Here is an 18315-nt window from a genome sequence, read left to right as displayed (position 1 = left end):
TGGAGGTATCAGGTCAAATGCCCATCCACTGAGCACATGTCAGAATCAAACGAATCGCTATCAAATCAATGTTCGAGCTGACACACCGGCCTCAATCAGGGATACTCGTATGATAGCGTCGACAAAGCGCCATCAAATCTCAAATCTCAATCAATCGTCGGGGCCACAAATGTCTATGTTTTAAGGGTCATGTAATACCAAACATAGCATTGTGTTTACAAACCCCAGAATCCAATCAAATCATATCAGGGTATCCAAGGATCATAGCTCAACGTGCATGTCATATATCGATGTATGCATTAAACGATATGTGTTAACAAAACATTTATTTTATACATCGATATTCGAATCACAATGTCATGTATGACACATAAACTCAACAAATAAGACATATAGACATGTATTCTCATTCCAATCAATCAAATCAATCCAACATATATAATATAATACAGATACCTGTCGTATGCTACCCGGTCGCAACATAGCTCAATTCTTCGTTCCAAGTTGATGTAGCTTGAAGATATCAGTATAATAATCTATCTACATCAATAACATATTCATTTCAATCAATAACATGATCCAAAATCAATAATATAAGTTCCAAATATCTTTTGAAACTTTGAAAATTCATATCAAATCAAAATCATAACATAATTCAATTCCGACTTCGAATACAAGTTTCTTGTCGGTTATTCTACCACATATATGAATCTCGACTTCAAATACATGCTATTCCAGCACTTTCATATTTAGAGCTGCTGAAACTAGAAGAAATTTACCTCAAAAGGAAGCTCTCGACGCGAAGATTCTGAATATATAATTTGTTTCGCGTTTGGACAGCGTTTCGAAATCGATTCGGACGAAATAAATCGAATTCTCTAACTTTCCTCTCGAAGTTGCTGAAGGTAATGAAGAAAGAAACGAAACAGAAGATTTATTCTTATCTCCACCGCCTTCGCGCTCGGGCGGTGGAATTCTCGCGCCCGAGCGCGAGACATTCTGTCCCCGAGTGTGATTTGTACCGCGCTCGGGCGGTCACAAACTACCGCTCGGGCGCGGAATGTTCTGTTCGAGCCTCAATTTGTTCCACATTGGCGCTCGGACGGTCATTTTCTACCGCTCGCGCGCCACACGTTCTGTCCAAAATATCGGTTTTGTATTATATTGACGTCCTACTTTTCCACTCGAGCTCTTACAACTTCAATTCTGTTAATTAATCAATATCTAGTGCAATATTTCATTATCACACTTATTCTCATTTTCAATGTCATGATATACCTCATATACATAATCGCATGACAATTTCATAAATTATCGATAATCAACATAGGATTTACGATAATACGATACACGGTCCTTACATCATTGGTCAATACCATCCTAATACTAGCTATTTGGTGACATATTGGTCAATACGAACCTAAACTTGGGGGCAATTCTTTGATATGAGTCCCCAATCTAACAGCTTGTGTGCTTGTGAAATGCTTTCTTTCGTGCTAACCAAAAAACATACCAAAATAACAGTTGACAAATTGATCTCATTTTGTAGACAATTTCTAGCCATAAAACTTCGAACTTTAAAAAATACCCTACTCGTAATAAACACGAAAGTATATATTCCCCTTTAAAATATCAGGTCAAATCTTCGCCGGATTTAAAGGGATGGAACGATATTCGAATTAATCTCAGTCACATGCTCATGTAACAAAGATTGCCGTTGACCAATGCTGGTTTCACGGAAAATCAGCAAGAAAATTATCTTGAGGAATCTTGAAGATGGCACATATCTAACCAACTTGTGGCTCTTCCTCCAGGCATCTGGGGCATTTACATCTGAAGCCATAGTCAGCAAGCAATTCATGTCTCTCTTTATACGGAACATCCTCGTCTATGTACGAAATTGTTACCTGAAAAATGAGCAACATTTTAAAATGCGATAGCTCGTGATTCATTATCATAAAAATACAAGCCTAGACTACTACTGTAAGATACACCTGAAAATCCATGTATAAATTGTTTTAAGTTCTTTCTGACCCCATTGGATGTATAAGTTGCCTTGAAAGTCGAGGAGCAAAACACGAATTTCAGAATGTTTCATCACTGCTGAAAATTGTACATCTTATTGTGCATGTGAATTCTTTAAGAAATTTTCTAATTAGTTCATTTCAACCTCTCTCATTCAATTAGCCAGGTATTGAACCATGGTCAAGATTTTGAAATGACTGATTACCTCTTCTCCTTTACAGATGGGACGTAGAGCAACTATAGTGGCTTGGCCATCCCTGTCCTATTAAAACAAAAGCATGCTTTCATATCAAAATCCTCTTGAATTCCAAACAAAATAAGAAGGGGATTATTCTTATAGTATATACTTGAGAAAACAAGGACCGCTAAAATTACCGAGCAAGTTATTGAGTAGAAGTTGGACGATTTGAGGAATATAGAGCCACAATGGAGAAAGAGATATTAAGAAAGTAAAATGACAATGATGCTTAACATTACTTTCTTTGTTTCATTAAATGAGTAGAAGGGGTGGTGTTTCTTTATGCTCAATCGGTGACCGAAACATGACACTTGTGCAGAAAGGACGTTAGGAGAGAAATGACAATGATGCTTGAGATTATTTTCTTTGCACCATTAAAATGTGTAGAAGGGGTAGTGTTGGTGTTCCATTAAAAAATCACATGAAACACCATAATGTTTCAAAATGGAAGACTAAATAAGCAAATTCATCATCCACCGAAGGAAAAAAGACTTGGCACGAGACGTATATTACTAATCAATATACTAGTCAAAGTTATCGCCTATCAAACATTTCAAAAAATCAATCTGAAAAGGGATAAAACGCTGCTGAAACATACCTCATCTCGCTTAAATGCTTTTGCATTAGGAATACAAGAATGATTAATACAACTCTGGAGAGGAAAGAACGCGGTCCCTATGCAATTTATAAAAGTGTCGAACTTCCATAAGTTTCGACTCTAACAAAGTGAAGAGAGGAATATAAAATCGCATGTTCTGCTTACGAAGACAACTGATTTAGAACATCTTCTACCTTCACAAGAAATTGCATAGTCATCCCCAAGAGCATCGAGAAAAGGTTTTGTGATCCTTTCAGCTTCTGTCTGAAATAGGATTCTAATGAAGTTAAAGCTTTTGCGCAGGAAAAACCTTGCTGATACCTCATGTTCTAAGTTCTAACCTTCTGAGAGGATGGAAGATCATCGATGTACAAAAAGTAATCCTCAACCGGAGATGCTACAATCAAATCACTGCAAGAATTTCATATCAGCTTTAACACTTGTATGCATATAACAACTAACAAGCATAACCGAGCCAGAAGGAAGCTTGTAGGACAGTCGCCTCTACAAAGTAGTATAATGTTACTGTTGAATATCTGAAGATTAGATAATTATGTTATTTGATTTGGTAGTTAATTAGATAAGTGTTTATCTGCAGCGTAGTTTTTTAAAATTTAAATTAGATTAGATTAGATAGCATTTTATTTTGATAGGAGATGTATAAATGTGTGGTGAACGCATATGTAATCAATAAGTTGTCCAGAATATTTTCTTAACCCAAAAACCACAACTACATATTATATATACAAAAAGATCTGACTTCATCCCCTCTAAATTTTATGATTTTTAGTTCTTCCTCTCCCCCCCAGCGAATCTTCTTGCTCCGCATGAATGAAGACTAAGAATTAATCTAGTGTGTGCACATGACATAGTTCACCACATAAAGTGACAGCAAAAAGACTGGTTTCACTACAAACTTACAGGTTATTAAGCTCAAACATGCCGATAATATGACCGTAGATTTCTAGGGAGAATACTTGGAAAAGTTAAGGACTTCAAATTTCAATCAAAAAATGCAGGGCAGTGGTTTTAAGATAGGAGTTGTAACTGATTCAGAAGTAATTAGGATACATGGAGCACATTCCTTCTCGTAGATGGCTTCCTTCAGCAGCTGCAGAGACTGAAAAATAAAAAGCATGACATTGGAGTATCTTTTGTAAGTTATGAGAGAAATAAGGACCATGCAGCAAATTATCAAATCTAAAAAATAAGCAAAAGCTTCAGAATTTGCACTAATTTCTACTTCCATGTAAGGAACACATTCTTCAAATTGAAATCAAGAAAGATCAATGTTTGGTGTTCCACCAAATAAGTATTTTGATAAGACATGGGGATTCGGTTATATTACCATTGGGCTTATGCTAGTGAGTTGAGGTTAGCGATTTCTAATTAGTGATTGTAAATACCAGTCAATGTAAACATTTAGATATAGATGAATACTGAATTTGGTTTTTCTCGTCTCATTATCTGCTTCTCTATCCAATCCCATTTTTAATCCCTGCTTTCTCCTTTCTCTTAAATTCTAGGAGCCCACTCGCTCAAAAAATGATATCTTAATACCAATTTGGGTCATATCATATTTACTTCATATTTTTTAAATGTTAAGAATGATTGATTACCTCCGACGCCAAGTCCTTCACTTGTGTTCTAAATTCAGCTTCATCACATGAATCAACATCTGCTGGCAGAGCAATACAATCCCACCACCTAGAGAAAATGACACGTGTTCAAAAACTATACCATGCATTGATACCAGAAATACTTGACATAGGAAACAGTATTACTGTACTTCAATACTATATGACTACCTTCAATGTTCATTTTCTTTTAAGATAATTAATTTAACAAGCTCTAATTTGTATGTTAGTGAAAAAAAGCCGAGTCACGAGAGTCCCTTTGAATGAAATGTCAATTGGTATTTTAATATATGTGAAAACTTAATTTAATTGTAAAAGACTAAAACATGGTGGCAGTGAGCACCATGTTTTTCAGTCATCTGCTGAAGACCATGCTTGAGAACTACAGAAAGTACTTAGAGCATGTTGTGCAGTTTTTAGATTTTCAACACAAGGTTTTGATGATACTAATTTTTTACATTCATAAAATACACTATTTTAATACAGAGCAAGGTATGCTTCCGAAGACTTGTCTACAGAAGTACCTTCTTTTGAATCCCATTGACACAGGTTTCCATGCCTCCACTAGCAAAGGCAAGATATGTTTCTGTAGATTTGGGGGGTCATGCTTCTCCTTCTGTTCTACAAGCGCCGCTTTCAACTTTCTATATCTCAAAATGGCAAATGATATTGCCTGAAGCATAATCCATGAAAGAAAACTATCAGTGAGCCTAAATAGATCAAATTTGGCGGTCATGGAACCAGATCACATGCACATTAAATGGTGGTCTAGGAGCCTAGGACTGTACGCACGAGACAAATATTGAGTTAGTTGAAAGGCATTATGCATTTACGTGGATTTTTTATTTGTTGGAAGAAATTGAATCCCCATTTCCTATCCTGGTTCTGAACTGTAATGGTTCAGTGTCTGTGAGTGCAAATATTAAGTTGTTCCAAATAGATCATATTTCATATTTCTAAAAATATCATTAGAATGCCCATTCATTGCACCGATTCATATATTAAAATCTACTCGAAAAAAAAACAGTCTTGGAAATCAATTTTCGATACCTTTTAGGACTGGTTACCAAATTTGTCAAGCTTTTAATTCTGAATTTGAGTAGCAGAATAAAGTTAAAGCACAGTGTATCTTATCAATGTTCTATTGATGCTATGTTATATTGGCTGTGTAATATTTACTGCATTTTTTTTTTGTGAAAATTGCAACACAAAATGATGCATCTAATCAAAGGATTCTTCATCTCTACTATCTGAAATATAAAGAATGGTGTTTACGAAAATCCAAAATACAAACTTCCCGAGTGACCCCATTGGGCCTCACTCTATCATGCACACATGGTGATAATATGATTTCATTTATCAGAATCCTCAAGGTTCAATCTCTACAAACATAGCATGACATTGATCCACAGTTTGTGACTCAAACTTCGCTAGTCATTACAAATTTTAGAGATTTCAAAGGCAATAAAAAGTTAAAGAACAAAAAATACAGAAGTTACCTTGGCAGCACAAATGAAGATATCGTTTGTTTCTGGAAGGAAAAAATGATAGAAAGACAGAAGTTGGCCGAGGGAGAAAATAAAAGACACAAAAGCATGTGGAAGGAATGACGGAATTATGTAGTTTATTTTAATAGCTTTACCATTAGCATGCTTTATGAATTTCAAAAGTGCTTCTAAATTTGATGTTGATGATCCATTTCCGATGCAAAGCAAAGAATGGAACGAATGCCAGTCAGCTTCTGCACAAGATTTGCTACAATACTGAATCTTGTTAAATCTTGCGTTCAAATATAAAGAACTGTTGGTGTAACAGTAACAACAAAGGAGGCAGCAGATACACATTTAATGAAAAGTTCCATTTGAATTCTTAGTATTCTAGCATATTGTATCTATAAAGAAGGAACCTCATTAAAATCGCGCAAAAAGCCAAAATCTTGATCAAGAAAAACTATAAATTCACAATCATATTGATTATTACCTGAATGCATAAACCTCATTCATGACAGCAGTGAGTAAATTTTCATAAAAGGATCAAACCATTGTATTCTTAGACATAACAACCTTCAAGTAGGAATGATAAAAAGTCATGTTTGCTGCTTTAGAAAAAACACCTACCACCATTCATAAAAAGAACCACCTAATCTGGCAACATACCTGCAATAATATGCTTCTTTGCATCCTCCCAGACATGGAACAACTGACGGCAAGGGGAACTCTGTTGAATAAGGCAACTGCAAGCCACAATTCATTAACGAATCAATGACATCTCGAGGAAGAGGGATTTTTTCATTTGAATCACTGGAAGAACATCCTGCCCCATTAAGTGACCCACATTCATCAACTGCAGAGACACCTATATCATGAAAATATAGTTTCCTCCCAATTTGAAGCTCTATCGAGCCAATGAATTGAAAGCAAAAGCTACACACCAAACAATCAATCTGCCACAATTAAAGAAAAGTATCTGAAATTAAGAGATCGGCGGAGAAATTTATCACAAAAAGGTGTACAAAGAAACATTGTGGCACATTCCACGACCTTATTAGAAGAATGCTGGGAACCAACGAGCATTTGATCCTTTAAGATAAGGTCACCTTCTTCAAAACCCACCTCGCTAAAAACTCCTGAAGTCAGCCAACTAACCCGGGTTAAATTTTATTTTTTTAAAAAAAGATAGATATATAAGCACTAACAGGCTGCGAAGAGTGCAAAACAGATTCCAGGGGGGAGGCGACCAAGCACGTCCTTCGAAGAAAATAAAATTCAAATGTAGCTAATAATATTTCTAAAAATTTAACCTTGGCTCCAAAATAAGTTTATTCGCTCTTAACTAAATCCAACCTCATCAGTTCAATGATAGGAACTCAGTGAAACAGAATTAAACAGTTCAAAATATAGTTAAGCAACAATACAGGCAAGAAAGATTAAACCCAAAAGAAGTACCTTTTCCATGCTGGCCATCTGGTTTGACTTTAAGTCTACATCGTCTTTCAGATACAAGGTCGTCGAAATATTCCTGTAAATTTTTTGTCAAGAATTAACTACTTCGCTAATAAAGAAAAGACAAGCATGCCTTAAATATTTTCGTGCCTGAACATGGAGAGGAGATGGAGGTTTCAGAAGAACGGAGATCTCTTCCAAGAAATCGTGGTCGATTGTAGAGATGGCAGCCTCCATCGCAAAGCGTGCGGTATGTTGGACTCTGTTGTTGCCGCAACTCGTCCCTCGTCCCTGTGTATACACGGCCCCAACAATTAATCAAATTTCATTAAATAAGTTTATTTCGTGAAACTAATTTTAAAATAAGAAAATGAAATAAAATAAAACTGATTATAATCTGCAATGTGTTCTAATTTTTTTTTTCCTTAAACAAATATTCACTTATTTAGAACATTTATATGCCCATAAATTTAATTTATTCAATTTTTTTTATATTAAGGTACAATAATTGTCTTGCATTTGAACTCTTTTTTGGTTTAATAGAATTTGAGATGTGGTTTTTACCATCCACTATAAGCAAAGTAATAAATGATCGATCATATAACATATTCGATTATTATGGAATGCAACGAGTTACATTATCTTAATGTGACGCTTTAACTGATGTATGGTTAAAAAATTTGAATTACGTTCTTATCATTAGCTATAATTTTTCGTAAAACAATAAAAATTCGATTTTATATTTTGTTTTTATCAATTTTGATTTATACTCTAACTCAACATCAAGCATTGGATCAAAAAATTAAAATTTTGATGGATCACACCAATTCAATTAAAAGATTATCAAAATAATTTTATTGGAATAATCGATTAGAAAGTTTTCAACCTCTAAAATATTTTTAAGCATATTATTATTATTGAAATAAGAATCAAATGAAGTCTTAACATAAAAAATTATTCGATGAGTTTTGAAGATGGGAAAGTGAGTGATGTGAAACCAAAGCAATAAGCAAGGAGCAAAGTTTCTTCTGATTCAAATGACATCTGTTGTATGACAAATAAAACCGATTTAGCACAAGTTTACGTTGCTAACTTCTTTACCCTTGAAAGTAAAGTGTGCTACAGATAGATTATTCTGAATAATAACAATCTTTTCCGCAAGTGTTCTTACAACAAATTTATTTGATAAACATAAATATGGAACACAGGAATTGGCGTACAACTGCTGGGAATTAAGGAACCATACATTACATTTACCAAACTCCAAACAAAGAAGAAAAAGCATGAGAAAAATGTGCAAGAACCTAGGTTCCCTCGCATCAGGACAATTCCAAAGTATCGTTCCAAGGACGCAGCAGTGACAACGTTGGAGGGGGGCCGTTCGAGCTTGACAGAAGAGATGTGAAGCAGATACTTGATGAATCTCTGGGAAGTGGGAAGGTATAATCGATTCAAAACAAAGGTTGTAACTCGAAAACAGGAAATTTTTTGTCAAATTTGAAAATTATAATACAATAGATAGAGAGGCCAACACAAAATTAATCGTCGATTTCCATATCGATAATGGTATTTGGAAACATCTCAGTCAATTCATCGTTACTATCGCAGAACTTGTAGTTTTTCACTATATGAATAGGATGAATATGATGATTTGAAAAAAGTAGCACATACCGATAACTGGTTAACAATTTCAGGATTGGAGTCTATGTGCCAATCTGGTTCAAGTTGTCTGACAAAAGACGATCGCCCGGTCTCCGTGCTACAGAAAAGCACCTGCAGGTTCATTAATTAGATAAATGGAATAAAACGGGACAGTGGTTCAAAAGTTTGAACCAGTGTTTGGCACGTGAAACTGGCTGATTATGTAACATAATTCAGATCCCAGCGAAAATGCAAGATGTTAAACCGCAACTGCCTAACCCATGTACACAAATTACTTCTGCAAGGCCACAACAACGAACAGCAACAGCAAGTAAATCATACTTTATGCAAACTAAATATATGATTAGACTTTTGACAAGTGTAAGACAGAATGTCCAAAAGAGATCGCCTAGTAATCATGTCAAGCTTCAGGGACAAAATACAACCAAAGCACTTTTATACAGTGTAGGATGCCGCAGCCATGCAAATGGTACTAAATTGTGCTAAAATCAAGTAGTACATAAATTTAACAGTTTACTTCGCAGGATGATTGTATGAAGTGAATGAATATCAATCACATTGAAGATAATAAACGTACAGCACATTCTTAATGTACTTCACATAAAGCATGACCCGAAATAAAATTAAAGGACCTGTGCAAAAATTGAACCGAAAAACTTTTTATGCACGAAATATCGATATTAAGCAATACCTTATCTTTGACCAAACCACCAGAAGTAAAAACCCCAGCCTCTTCCAAAGCTACGAGAACATTCTTCTGCATTATTTTATTCAGCCTATTAGTGAATTAGAATCAGAAGCTCATATCAACAACAAAGTTCAATAATAACAAGTGCATAAAAGCTTCATTACGATGTATCCTGACACTCTTCAGATTTGATTTGCAGAATTATTCTGCTCATTTATTAAATACTTGTCTTATATTCTTATAGACTTAAAGAGTATTGGTACATATTCTGAGCTATATCTATGCCTCAGCTCGCCTGAAAAGGAAACAGCCAATGCCATAAGTATCCTCACAAGCAAAGAAGGTAAGGTACTTCAATTCCCCAACTCTGAAAAAGTTTCTCTACATAATCATTTGAACGTTATATGTGATGCCAAAAGGCATTTCTTTTTACTCAAAAGTTCACATAAACATTTAAACATCCAAATGAATACAAAAGCTTGTGCTTCAGTTTATCAGATATCTAGCTGTATGTAATAATTTGGCAGGGATGGAGAGACAAATTTTTCAACATACCAAATGCACAATAGGTGTGGTAATACAATTCAAAATGTGAAGCAGTCCATTCCTCCAAGAAAGAAAAATAAAACTACAGAGGTCACCGCCAATATATCCAAAATCAACTAATGATTGTTCCAAAATGTTAATGAATTAATAACTGCAGTTCGGTCAAGCATGCATGCAGTTATCTGCAGTTATGCTGACAACTTCAGTCTTTTATCAGCATCTGTAAAGTTCTATCTCAACCGTGTATAATCACTGAATTACCAAAAAAAACATATAACAAAAACTTTTAAAAATACACTTAGGGGAAGAAATTGTTTCTAACTTACTTCGCTTTGGTCATCCAACACTCTTTCCATGAGATAGAGATCACAAAACTTTGTGACCTCAAGCAAAACCTCCAAAATTGATGATTTGACAGTTGCTTGCTTCTGGCCAAAAAGAAAGTCCGCCAAAAATGAGGGATTCGTGATGATGACATCATGTAAAATGATTGGAAACTAGGATTACCTGCAGCTCCTCTGGACTGCTTTCCTCGAGAATTACATCAAGCAACCGGCATGTTACCTGTATCGGTTAAGATGTTGGAAAAGAGCCAAGTCATTTCCATGAGAGTCAAAAATCGTTCAATCACAAAATCAGAATTCAATTAAGTGCAGATTTGACATTGGTTTCAAGCTTTAACAAGTACCACCACCTTATGACCATGTACATAGTTCTGCAGGAATGGGAATTGAAATACATCGTGTCTTGGAGTACTAAAACTGCGACATTAAGGTTGAGGAAATTATAGGAATAGTAAAAACTTCAATAAACATTGGACTTACTTACGTGCCCGTTGCACTAGTTACAACATGGTTTGTAACTTTACTTATGTGCCAGTTGCACAAGCGCAACATGGTTTCTTATTAGCAAGAGGTAGGGTTGGCACCAAAAATGAGCAACTCTGCCCATGGGAACCAAGTAATATATAGCAAAAAGCACAGAGACTAAACTATTTCGCATTCTATAAATTCTACCGGGTATCAAAATGCATGCTCTTCTCTTCCAAAATTTTCAACGTTTGTAATTTCATCCACATAACTTAATATACATCTAAGATCTAACTCTTTTTTACCTATTTAGTACAATAACCATGAACCCACTTATCAATAAAATTATTACTCTCTTAACTTTTTCAAGTGATGCCTACCTACCTATAAGGGTTCTAGTTTTTCTTCCACTATTTGGATGTCACACATGAGGAGCCCCAAGACAATAATTAGATCTAGCTCAATACACTCTTTTCAGTCTATACTTAGTATGTATTCTTCCTACTTTCTAGTCTACCACTGCAACAATTGAATCCCAGTTAACTCCTCTGTACCATTTTATTCTTAATTTCCTATCCTTGCTGATTGCAGAAGTCTAATTCATTGAGGGAAGATACATCCACTACATAATATACTAAGGTTCGCTTTTTACTTGAATACGTAGAGGGCAAAAATTTATGTCGGAGTTTCCTGAATTGATATCAGGGAATATCTTACTTCCATATGTCAACTATCAAGTTATTTCAGCTTCAGCTAAAGAACCAGAGCAGGGAAAGACCATGCTCATCAACTAGCAATTAAATAAGTAACCACACATGCACACATCAAATGAAAGCAGGTCAGCTACAAAATGCATAACTACCTTCCTTCCTTCACTCAACCTTTGTCTAACTATTTGCGCAAGAGTTGGCTGCAATTGAACCAAAAAAGCAGTTACAATAATTCCAAATACTGTGCAAAATTAAAATATTAACATATAGTTGACCAACCTTCACAGGCTGAAAGAATTCATCGATCACATTTTGAGTTCTGGAATCTTCTGAAGGATCGCCAACCTGTGAAGATGCATCATTGACATTTGCATGACTACTAACACCAGAACTGCCAGTTGTTGATGCCTGCCTTTTAGGTTGACTTCTTGGAGGCCCCCTAGGAGTTCTCAATAGTCTCCAAGTAAAAACTAAAGCAAATGCTAGCCCTGCTATGGCCCCAACAGATCTTGAATCCTGTGGTCCAAACAAGTAAGAAATATTAACTAGTAAACCAAAATGCTATTTTCTTCTCTTTTGAGCGCAATTTTCCAAGTACAAATGAAATCGTTCAAACAACAAAGAATTTTTTAGAATCATATTCTAACAGTTAATTTGCAAACCAAAGGGAGCTCTAAGACGCCAAAATGCTCTTTGCACTCGATTCGTGAGGAATAAGAACTCCAAAAGGATTCTTCAACTCATAGGCCGAGATTAAATGTTCCCCACACAAAGTTCATCCAGAATACCTTCAAATGTTTCCCATAAAAACTAACTGTTTGATTACTAAAAAAACTTGATCTTTCTAAATAGCTAGCAAAAACTCAAAGTTGCCTTCACTGGCATAAGGCCTTCTTCAAAAACCAGTCAAGTGTTAAAAGAACATTTGTCATATCTTATCCATGCAAACAACAGAAGACTTGGTTATCTTTATTGTTTTCCCATTTTCCTATGTATCAAAGGCTTGATTAATCGAAAATGAGTGCATAAAGGTATACTAAAGGAAGGGAACAAACTTGAAAGGGTCTCAACAGTTGACATTAGTAATGATTGGATCCAAACCGTTTATTAAAGAAGATTTCGTATTCTCTTAAGAACAATGAATATTTAACAACTAAACATTGATATCGCAACTTCATCTCATAAAAAATGCCTTGGCAGCTATCGTTCCTCTTCATCGATCATAATCATTAATCAGCATCAATGAGTCGTCTCCTTAGATCCAAGGATAAATGTTGCTATTGTAACATATTAGGAAATCAAAACTTGTTCTTTACCAGTCGACCATTAAACATTTCTCTCTTTCATCACAACACCAAAAAACCACTCAATTATTCGTGTTTAGATATTTCGGCACGGAAAGTGTAACTAGATTCAAATAATAAGAAACATAGCACACATTAATCTGCATGCATACCATATCACCTTCTCGTTTTTTTCTGATCACAAAACATGAATCTTACTGCTATAGCAGCATGCCATTTTTTGGTGCGACGCACTAAAATACTCCACAGATTTAGTCACTAAAAAACAAGACAAAACTTCAAACCACGCAAAATACGACAAAAATCGCAGATTTCGACTTATAAACTAATAAACCTAAATATTCAGCTAAACTTAATGTCTAAAACCAAATCTACCGTCATGACAAACAAAAAGAAACCCAACATCCACCGTAAAAACGAAAAAAACCCTAAATTGACAACAAAGAAATGCTGAAATACATCTGGAAAATACAGCGAAAAATACAGGGAGAGAAAATGATCAAAACTTAAAACACACACGATTCGCCAAAACCAAAGAACTTGAAGAAAAAAATAAAACCGAATAGAGAGAACTAAAACCATGTGTCGGAAGATATTGGAAATCTTGACTGTCAGAAAAGCTCCAACACGCTTGACCAACCGCAAAAGATCTTCTCTAGAATTATCGGCCATGAGAACTTACAGCAATTTCTTCTTATCTGAATCAATTGAACAAAACCCGATTGACCCTTTTTTGGATTTGGCGAAATTCGAAATTGAACTTCAGCTTCCGGGATTTTAGTCTCTCAATCTGTTAATTAACCATTTCTGTTAAATGATAACATCACGGCACAGAGGAAAAGGAAAGCTGAAGCCTGCAAGGAGAGAGACCGGGACAGGGGAAGGTGCTGTTGTCTGAGAAACGAATTCCACCTTTTCCAGTGGAGCAGTTTTTACATTTTCCATTTCATTTTTTTAATCTGGTTCAAAATTCATTTTTTTTACATGGATTTTTTTTTTTAATATCCTATGGAGAATACTCGGAAGTTGAGTCCATACATGGGGAATTCCGATGAAATCATTGGTCAAACCCTCGGTCTTGAATATTTTTAATATAAAGTAAATATTATCGATAAATTCATCGTTATCATCTGAAACTTGACTTATGAAATAATATCACGAATATACACACTCAGTATATCAAAATTGTTGATGTGACGAAATTTTAACTTTTAGTATAAAGTAATCAAACGACTTCACAAACACACACCCAAAATTTAACAACAATATTATCATTAAATAACGTGACTATCATGTTAGTTATTATATGATTTCTCAAAAGAACCTATAATTAATGTCTTAAAAGATTTATGATTAAAAATAAAATTGAAATATCAACTCCAAATCGCTTTATGTATGTTTAATGGTAATAGTTACACGGAAATGAAATCAAATCCCAAGCCATGTCCGTCGAGTATACACTTCAGATGTTTTTCTTACTATAATACGAGGAGTATATCCATACAGAAGTTTGGATGATTCAACAGCAAAGTTGTGGCCAGGACAATCCCACACCTCAGCATATATTGAGCGAGTCTCAAGCTCAGTTTTTTCTTTCTTCAAACATTTTCCAGATCAGCAATCAAATCTGTTCTCAGAACCCACATTTCTCCACGTTTCTGTAACCCAGATCATCGGAAGCACGTGGATAAATATGCACCAGTTCATCATCAACCTATAAATCTTTGTCTGTTCCCTGTTTTCTGTTCAAATATAAATGCATTCTTGTCAAATCAAAAATAATAAAAGTTTTTATCCATTCGAATCAGTTATCTGCATTGTTTCCATCAATGGGTTATGATCATTCATTGGATGTTGGTTAGTGATGGTCCATTTAACTTGTTTCAGTGCCTTCTTTTTATTTGCGAATAAGATTAGTGGGATTCCCGCTTTTATGTTGAAAATTCGTTTGATGATTTAGTTTCTGCCTTTTTCCGGTTCATGATCCCAGCTGTTTCTTGATTAAAAATAAAATTATATAGTGATTTAATGATGCATTGTCTTAGTGGAAAGCAATAGATATTGGTAAAGATGGCGGGTCAGCCTGTGTGCGACTTCTGTGGGGTGGTGAGGGCAGTAGTGTATTGCAAACCGGATGCTGCCCGGCTGTGCTTGCAGTGTGATGGATGTGTTCACTCAGCAAATTGTTTGTCAAGAAGGCATCTCCGATCCCTCATTTGTGATAAGTGTTATTCACAGGCTGCGATCTTGCGGTGCCTCGACGAGGAGCTTTGTTTTTGCCAGGCCTGTGACAATGGCTGTCGTGTCGGTGGTGGTGGCTGCTCTGGCCCGGGGCATGATCGCCTCAAGTTGAACTTTTACAGTGGATGCCCTTCTCCTGTCGAGTTCTCCAGGATTTGGTCACCCGTTCTCGATTCTAGTAAATTGCTTGAGGGGATTGTAACAGTTGATGGAAAGATTGAAATTGGAGGATCGTCGTCTTCTGGTGGTGGTGGTGGTGGTGGTGGTGGTGGTGTTGGAGGAATGGTGGCGAATAGGCTGAACGAGATTGCCTCTTGTGTCAAGTTCGATTCATGGGCGTTTCCACCGCCAATACCACCTATACTTCTGCCTAACTTTATGTCCTCACAAGTTTGGAATCAGAAATATGCATCATCGAACAGAGATCAAACACCTTTCTTCTCTCAAGCAACCACCCTGCAAAAGGTGATCCAAATCCTAAGTAATAAATTGGAAGTAATCTAAAATTCATGGACAAGAATTTGAAATGCGTGTAGTTTCTTTGGACTAATGCTTTATAACTTAGGACTTGATATTAATTCTGTGCTAAATTAGCATTGACTTCGACTTGGCTATATATACCAGGGGTGTGTTGAAAGTATTAAGGATCTCGGGCTTCATGAAAGTGATGATATACGTGACAGTATTGACATGGATGAAATTGCCCTAAACTTCGAGAGTGGGTATGAAATGTTGGAGAATTTGCAAAACCAGACAATAGAGATATCTGACGGAGGAACATGTGGTGGCTTGTTGATGGAGAAAAACTTGTCGGTCACTGGATCCAATACCACACATATTGAAAGCACTTTGGAGGTTCTGCTATAACATTTGTCTCTCTTTATATTTGTCTTATCGTTTACTTTAAATGTTAACTCGTCGTACTACAATATGTCATATAAATATTGTTGGGGCCAAGAATTATCCTGCTGTCCAGTGCGACTGCTGATACAGTCTGACCACCACTACCAACCATAAAGGAAGTGCTTAAGTCCACACATGTATGCATGCATTTCTTTTCTTGATGCTGCAAATAATGCATCCTATGTTATGATTAGGCATCCTCGTCCGTACAACAAGAGGGCTTGTGTTTTCCAACCACTTCGACTAATTTGATCCCCGCGATGAATAGCAATTCTAATTGCATGTTTATGAATTCAAATCTCTGCCCTGGTTTTGCAAGTGGAGGAGTCCCTTCAAGCATGTCGCTATCTTTGTCTAACATAACCGGGGAAAGTAGCGCAGCTGATTATCAAGACTGTGGGTTATCGACTTTATTTCTGACCGGTGAGTCCCCTTGGGATTCTAATTTCGAACCAAGTTGTCCACAGGCGAGGGATAAAGCCAAGATGAGATACAATGAAAAGAAGAAGACAAGAACGTAAGTGCTTCTATGGTCATTTCAATCTTGTCTTTCTAATGCATTGTGCTATATTATTGAATATGCATCGGAATGTAGGTTCGGAAAACAGATAAGATATGCTTCTCGTAAAGCGAGAGCCGATACAAGAAGGCGTGTTAAAGGTAGATTCGTCAAGTCTGGTGAAGCTTTTCACTTGGACCCTGCTGGACCAAGTGATTGTTAATCTATGTCACCGAATTTCTCCCTGCCTTAGTAGATGCATTTTCTTTCCGTAGAGGTATATATCATACATTACCCTACTCTAATCTCAGACTTCGTAATCTAAACAATAAGATCAATAAATAATATTGCAACAATTATTTGATTTTAGTTATACGCCAATCCCCCAAGTTCTAGTTTACTTCAGACACAACCCTTCATCTTAATATATTTCTTTGACATATTTCTGCTGACAGGAACTTGCAGTGTGCAGCTGAACCTATGAAAGCATGTTTCATTTCATCAAGACGTAGATCTAAGATCCACCGCGCATTCTTTTCTCGAGACATCCCTTAGCCTCAATATAATCATTCTGACAGGTACTACCACACACTTCGATTATAATTCATGAAAGCATATCGATATTTTGTTAGCGTAATCTCCGTCATCTTCAGTCTTGAAGGTTTCTACTTTCAGAAGACAAGATTATTTTTCCTGACAACTCTTTGCCGAAAGATCTTCTCAAGTGATATTGTGGTTCCTACCTAATATACACGTCCGCTTCAGTATTGATCAAACACCAGTTCTTGATTATGGTCCAACCAGTTTAGATATAAAGCTGTGTGTAATAAATTTGAATAGATCTAAGACTTGTTTATGTGATCGAGATCAGCCACTGAATTTTGGTTGTTTCACCGTAGAATTTCTATTTTTGGAATATAGAAAAAGGGAATCCCAGTTTAGATGGATCCATTTTTTGTTTATATTTACAAGAAAACTGTATAAACCACACACAGATATTATTACAAAACAATAATATATGACCAAGAAATATTGGTCTGAGCATTTATTTTTCATGTCAAGCACTAACATATACTTGCTGCCTACCTATTATAAATTATACACACTAATGTCGCCGTATTTGTACAATTGATTTTTTTGTCTTTTTTTTTAAATTATAATTTGTGATTTATAATTAATTTCTAGAATAAGGTTAGTGTGGCTATTTGTATTATAAAAGAGGGGTAGTTAAAGTTGGCCATGGGTAATATGGAAATTATCAAAGTTGCGAAGGATAAATTAGTAATTATTGAAGCTTGTCATACCCTTATCAAAATTGCACAAATTAAGTATATAACGTAATACAAAAAGATAGCTCGAACAGAATGACTATTGAACCCTTAGCTTTGGATAATTACGTAGTAAAATATTTTGATCATGGCGTGATTAGTAGTATTAAATATAACAGTGTAATAACCGTTAATTAATGAATAATTATAATAATACTATATTTAAGGAATGAGAAATCATCTAA

General features: G+C 35.6%; 3 protein-coding genes across 11 annotated transcripts; 1 reads left to right on the top strand and 2 right to left on the bottom strand.

Annotated features, from left to right (window-relative positions):
• Positions 1 to 1553: 1553 nt before the first annotated feature.
• On the bottom strand, positions 1554 to 7744 carry LOC142536756 (histone-lysine N-methyltransferase ATXR2). Of its 8 annotated transcripts, XM_075642071.1 has the most exons (16): positions 7591 to 7744; positions 7444 to 7516; positions 7039 to 7124; positions 6655 to 6941; positions 6141 to 6253; positions 5998 to 6029; positions 5023 to 5171; positions 4481 to 4568; positions 3933 to 3981; positions 3783 to 3837; positions 3203 to 3272; positions 3056 to 3125; positions 2862 to 2938; positions 2231 to 2287; positions 1995 to 2055; positions 1554 to 1907 (listed from the first exon to the last, which is right to left on the bottom strand). In XM_075642071.1, the coding sequence occupies exons 1-16, from the start codon at positions 7675 to 7677 to the stop codon at positions 1870 to 1872; spliced, it is 1392 nt and encodes a 463-aa protein (XP_075498186.1). In that variant the 5' UTR covers positions 7678 to 7744; the 3' UTR covers positions 1554 to 1869. The 8 variants fall into 8 exon arrangements, with proteins under 8 accessions (XP_075498186.1, XP_075498185.1, XP_075498187.1 ...); XM_075642070.1 differs by lacking the exon at positions 1995 to 2055; XM_075642072.1 differs by lacking the exon at positions 1995 to 2055 and having other exon boundaries at positions 1554 to 1833.
• Positions 7745 to 8570: 826 nt separating this feature from the next.
• On the bottom strand, positions 8571 to 14148 carry LOC142536755 (peroxisome biogenesis protein 22-like). Its single transcript, XM_075642069.1, has 9 exons — positions 14030 to 14148; positions 13739 to 13949; positions 12135 to 12371; positions 12008 to 12055; positions 10844 to 10900; positions 10663 to 10764; positions 9794 to 9859; positions 9112 to 9213; positions 8571 to 8865 (listed from the first exon to the last, which is right to left on the bottom strand). The coding sequence occupies exons 2-9, from the start codon at positions 13829 to 13831 to the stop codon at positions 8608 to 8610; spliced, it is 963 nt and encodes a 320-aa protein (XP_075498184.1). The 5' UTR covers positions 13832 to 13949; positions 14030 to 14148; the 3' UTR covers positions 8571 to 8607.
• A 442-nt stretch (positions 14149 to 14590) lies between these two features.
• Positions 14591 to 17840, top strand: LOC142536754 (zinc finger protein CONSTANS-LIKE 12-like). Of its 2 annotated transcripts, XM_075642068.1 has the most exons (7): positions 14591 to 15016; positions 15205 to 15865; positions 16025 to 16255; positions 16498 to 16820; positions 16899 to 17079; positions 17258 to 17380; positions 17456 to 17840. In XM_075642068.1, the coding sequence occupies exons 2-5, from the start codon at positions 15230 to 15232 to the stop codon at positions 17023 to 17025; spliced, it is 1317 nt and encodes a 438-aa protein (XP_075498183.1). In that variant the 5' UTR covers positions 14591 to 15016; positions 15205 to 15229; the 3' UTR covers positions 17026 to 17079; positions 17258 to 17380; positions 17456 to 17840. The 2 variants fall into 2 exon arrangements, with proteins under 2 accessions (XP_075498183.1, XP_075498182.1); XM_075642067.1 differs by having other exon boundaries at positions 14591 to 15865; positions 17478 to 17840.
• Positions 17841 to 18315: the final 475 nt, after the last annotated feature.

The sequence above is a fragment of the Primulina tabacum genome, chromosome 2, assembly GCF_025594145.1.
Source record: "Primulina tabacum isolate GXHZ01 chromosome 2, ASM2559414v2, whole genome shotgun sequence".
NCBI classification, from domain to species: Eukaryota; Viridiplantae; Streptophyta; class Magnoliopsida; order Lamiales; family Gesneriaceae; genus Primulina; species Primulina tabacum.
The sequence above is the reverse complement of the archived record's forward strand: the minus strand, read 5'-3'. Positions and strand labels throughout refer to the sequence as shown.

Bases quoted from the DNA above. Each gene is read 5' to 3' on its own strand.
- LOC142536756 (XM_075642070.1), bottom strand. From the start codon at position 7,677: ATGGAGGCTGCCATCTCTACAATCGACCACGATTTCTTGGAAGAGATC. The intron at 6,254-6,654 runs GTATGTTGCCAG...TCAGTATTGTAG, and splicing joins AAAGAAGCATATTATTGCAG to CAAATCTTGTGCAGAAGCTG. The intron at 3,838-3,932 runs GTATCCTAATTA...AACTTTTCCAAG, and splicing joins CGAGAAGGAATGTGCTCCAT to TATTCTCCCTAGAAATCTAC.
- LOC142536755 (XM_075642069.1), bottom strand. From the start codon at position 13,831: ATGGCCGATAATTCTAGAGAAGATCTTTTGCGGTTGGTCAAGCGTGTT. The intron at 12,372-13,738 runs GTTTTAGTTCTC...TTTGGACCACAG, and splicing joins CCAATATCTTCCGACACATG to GATTCAAGATCTGTTGGGGC. The intron at 12,056-12,134 runs GTTGGTCAACTA...GTTCAATTGCAG, and splicing joins AATTCTTTCAGCCTGTGAAG to CCAACTCTTGCGCAAATAGT.
- LOC142536754 (XM_075642068.1), top strand. From the start codon at position 15,230: ATGGCGGGTCAGCCTGTGTGCGACTTCTGTGGGGTGGTGAGGGCAGTA. The intron at 15,866-16,024 runs GTGATCCAAATC...TATATATACCAG, and splicing joins AAGCAACCACCCTGCAAAAG to GGGTGTGTTGAAAGTATTAA. The intron at 16,821-16,898 runs GTAAGTGCTTCT...ATCGGAATGTAG, and splicing joins GAAAAGAAGAAGACAAGAAC to GTTCGGAAAACAGATAAGAT.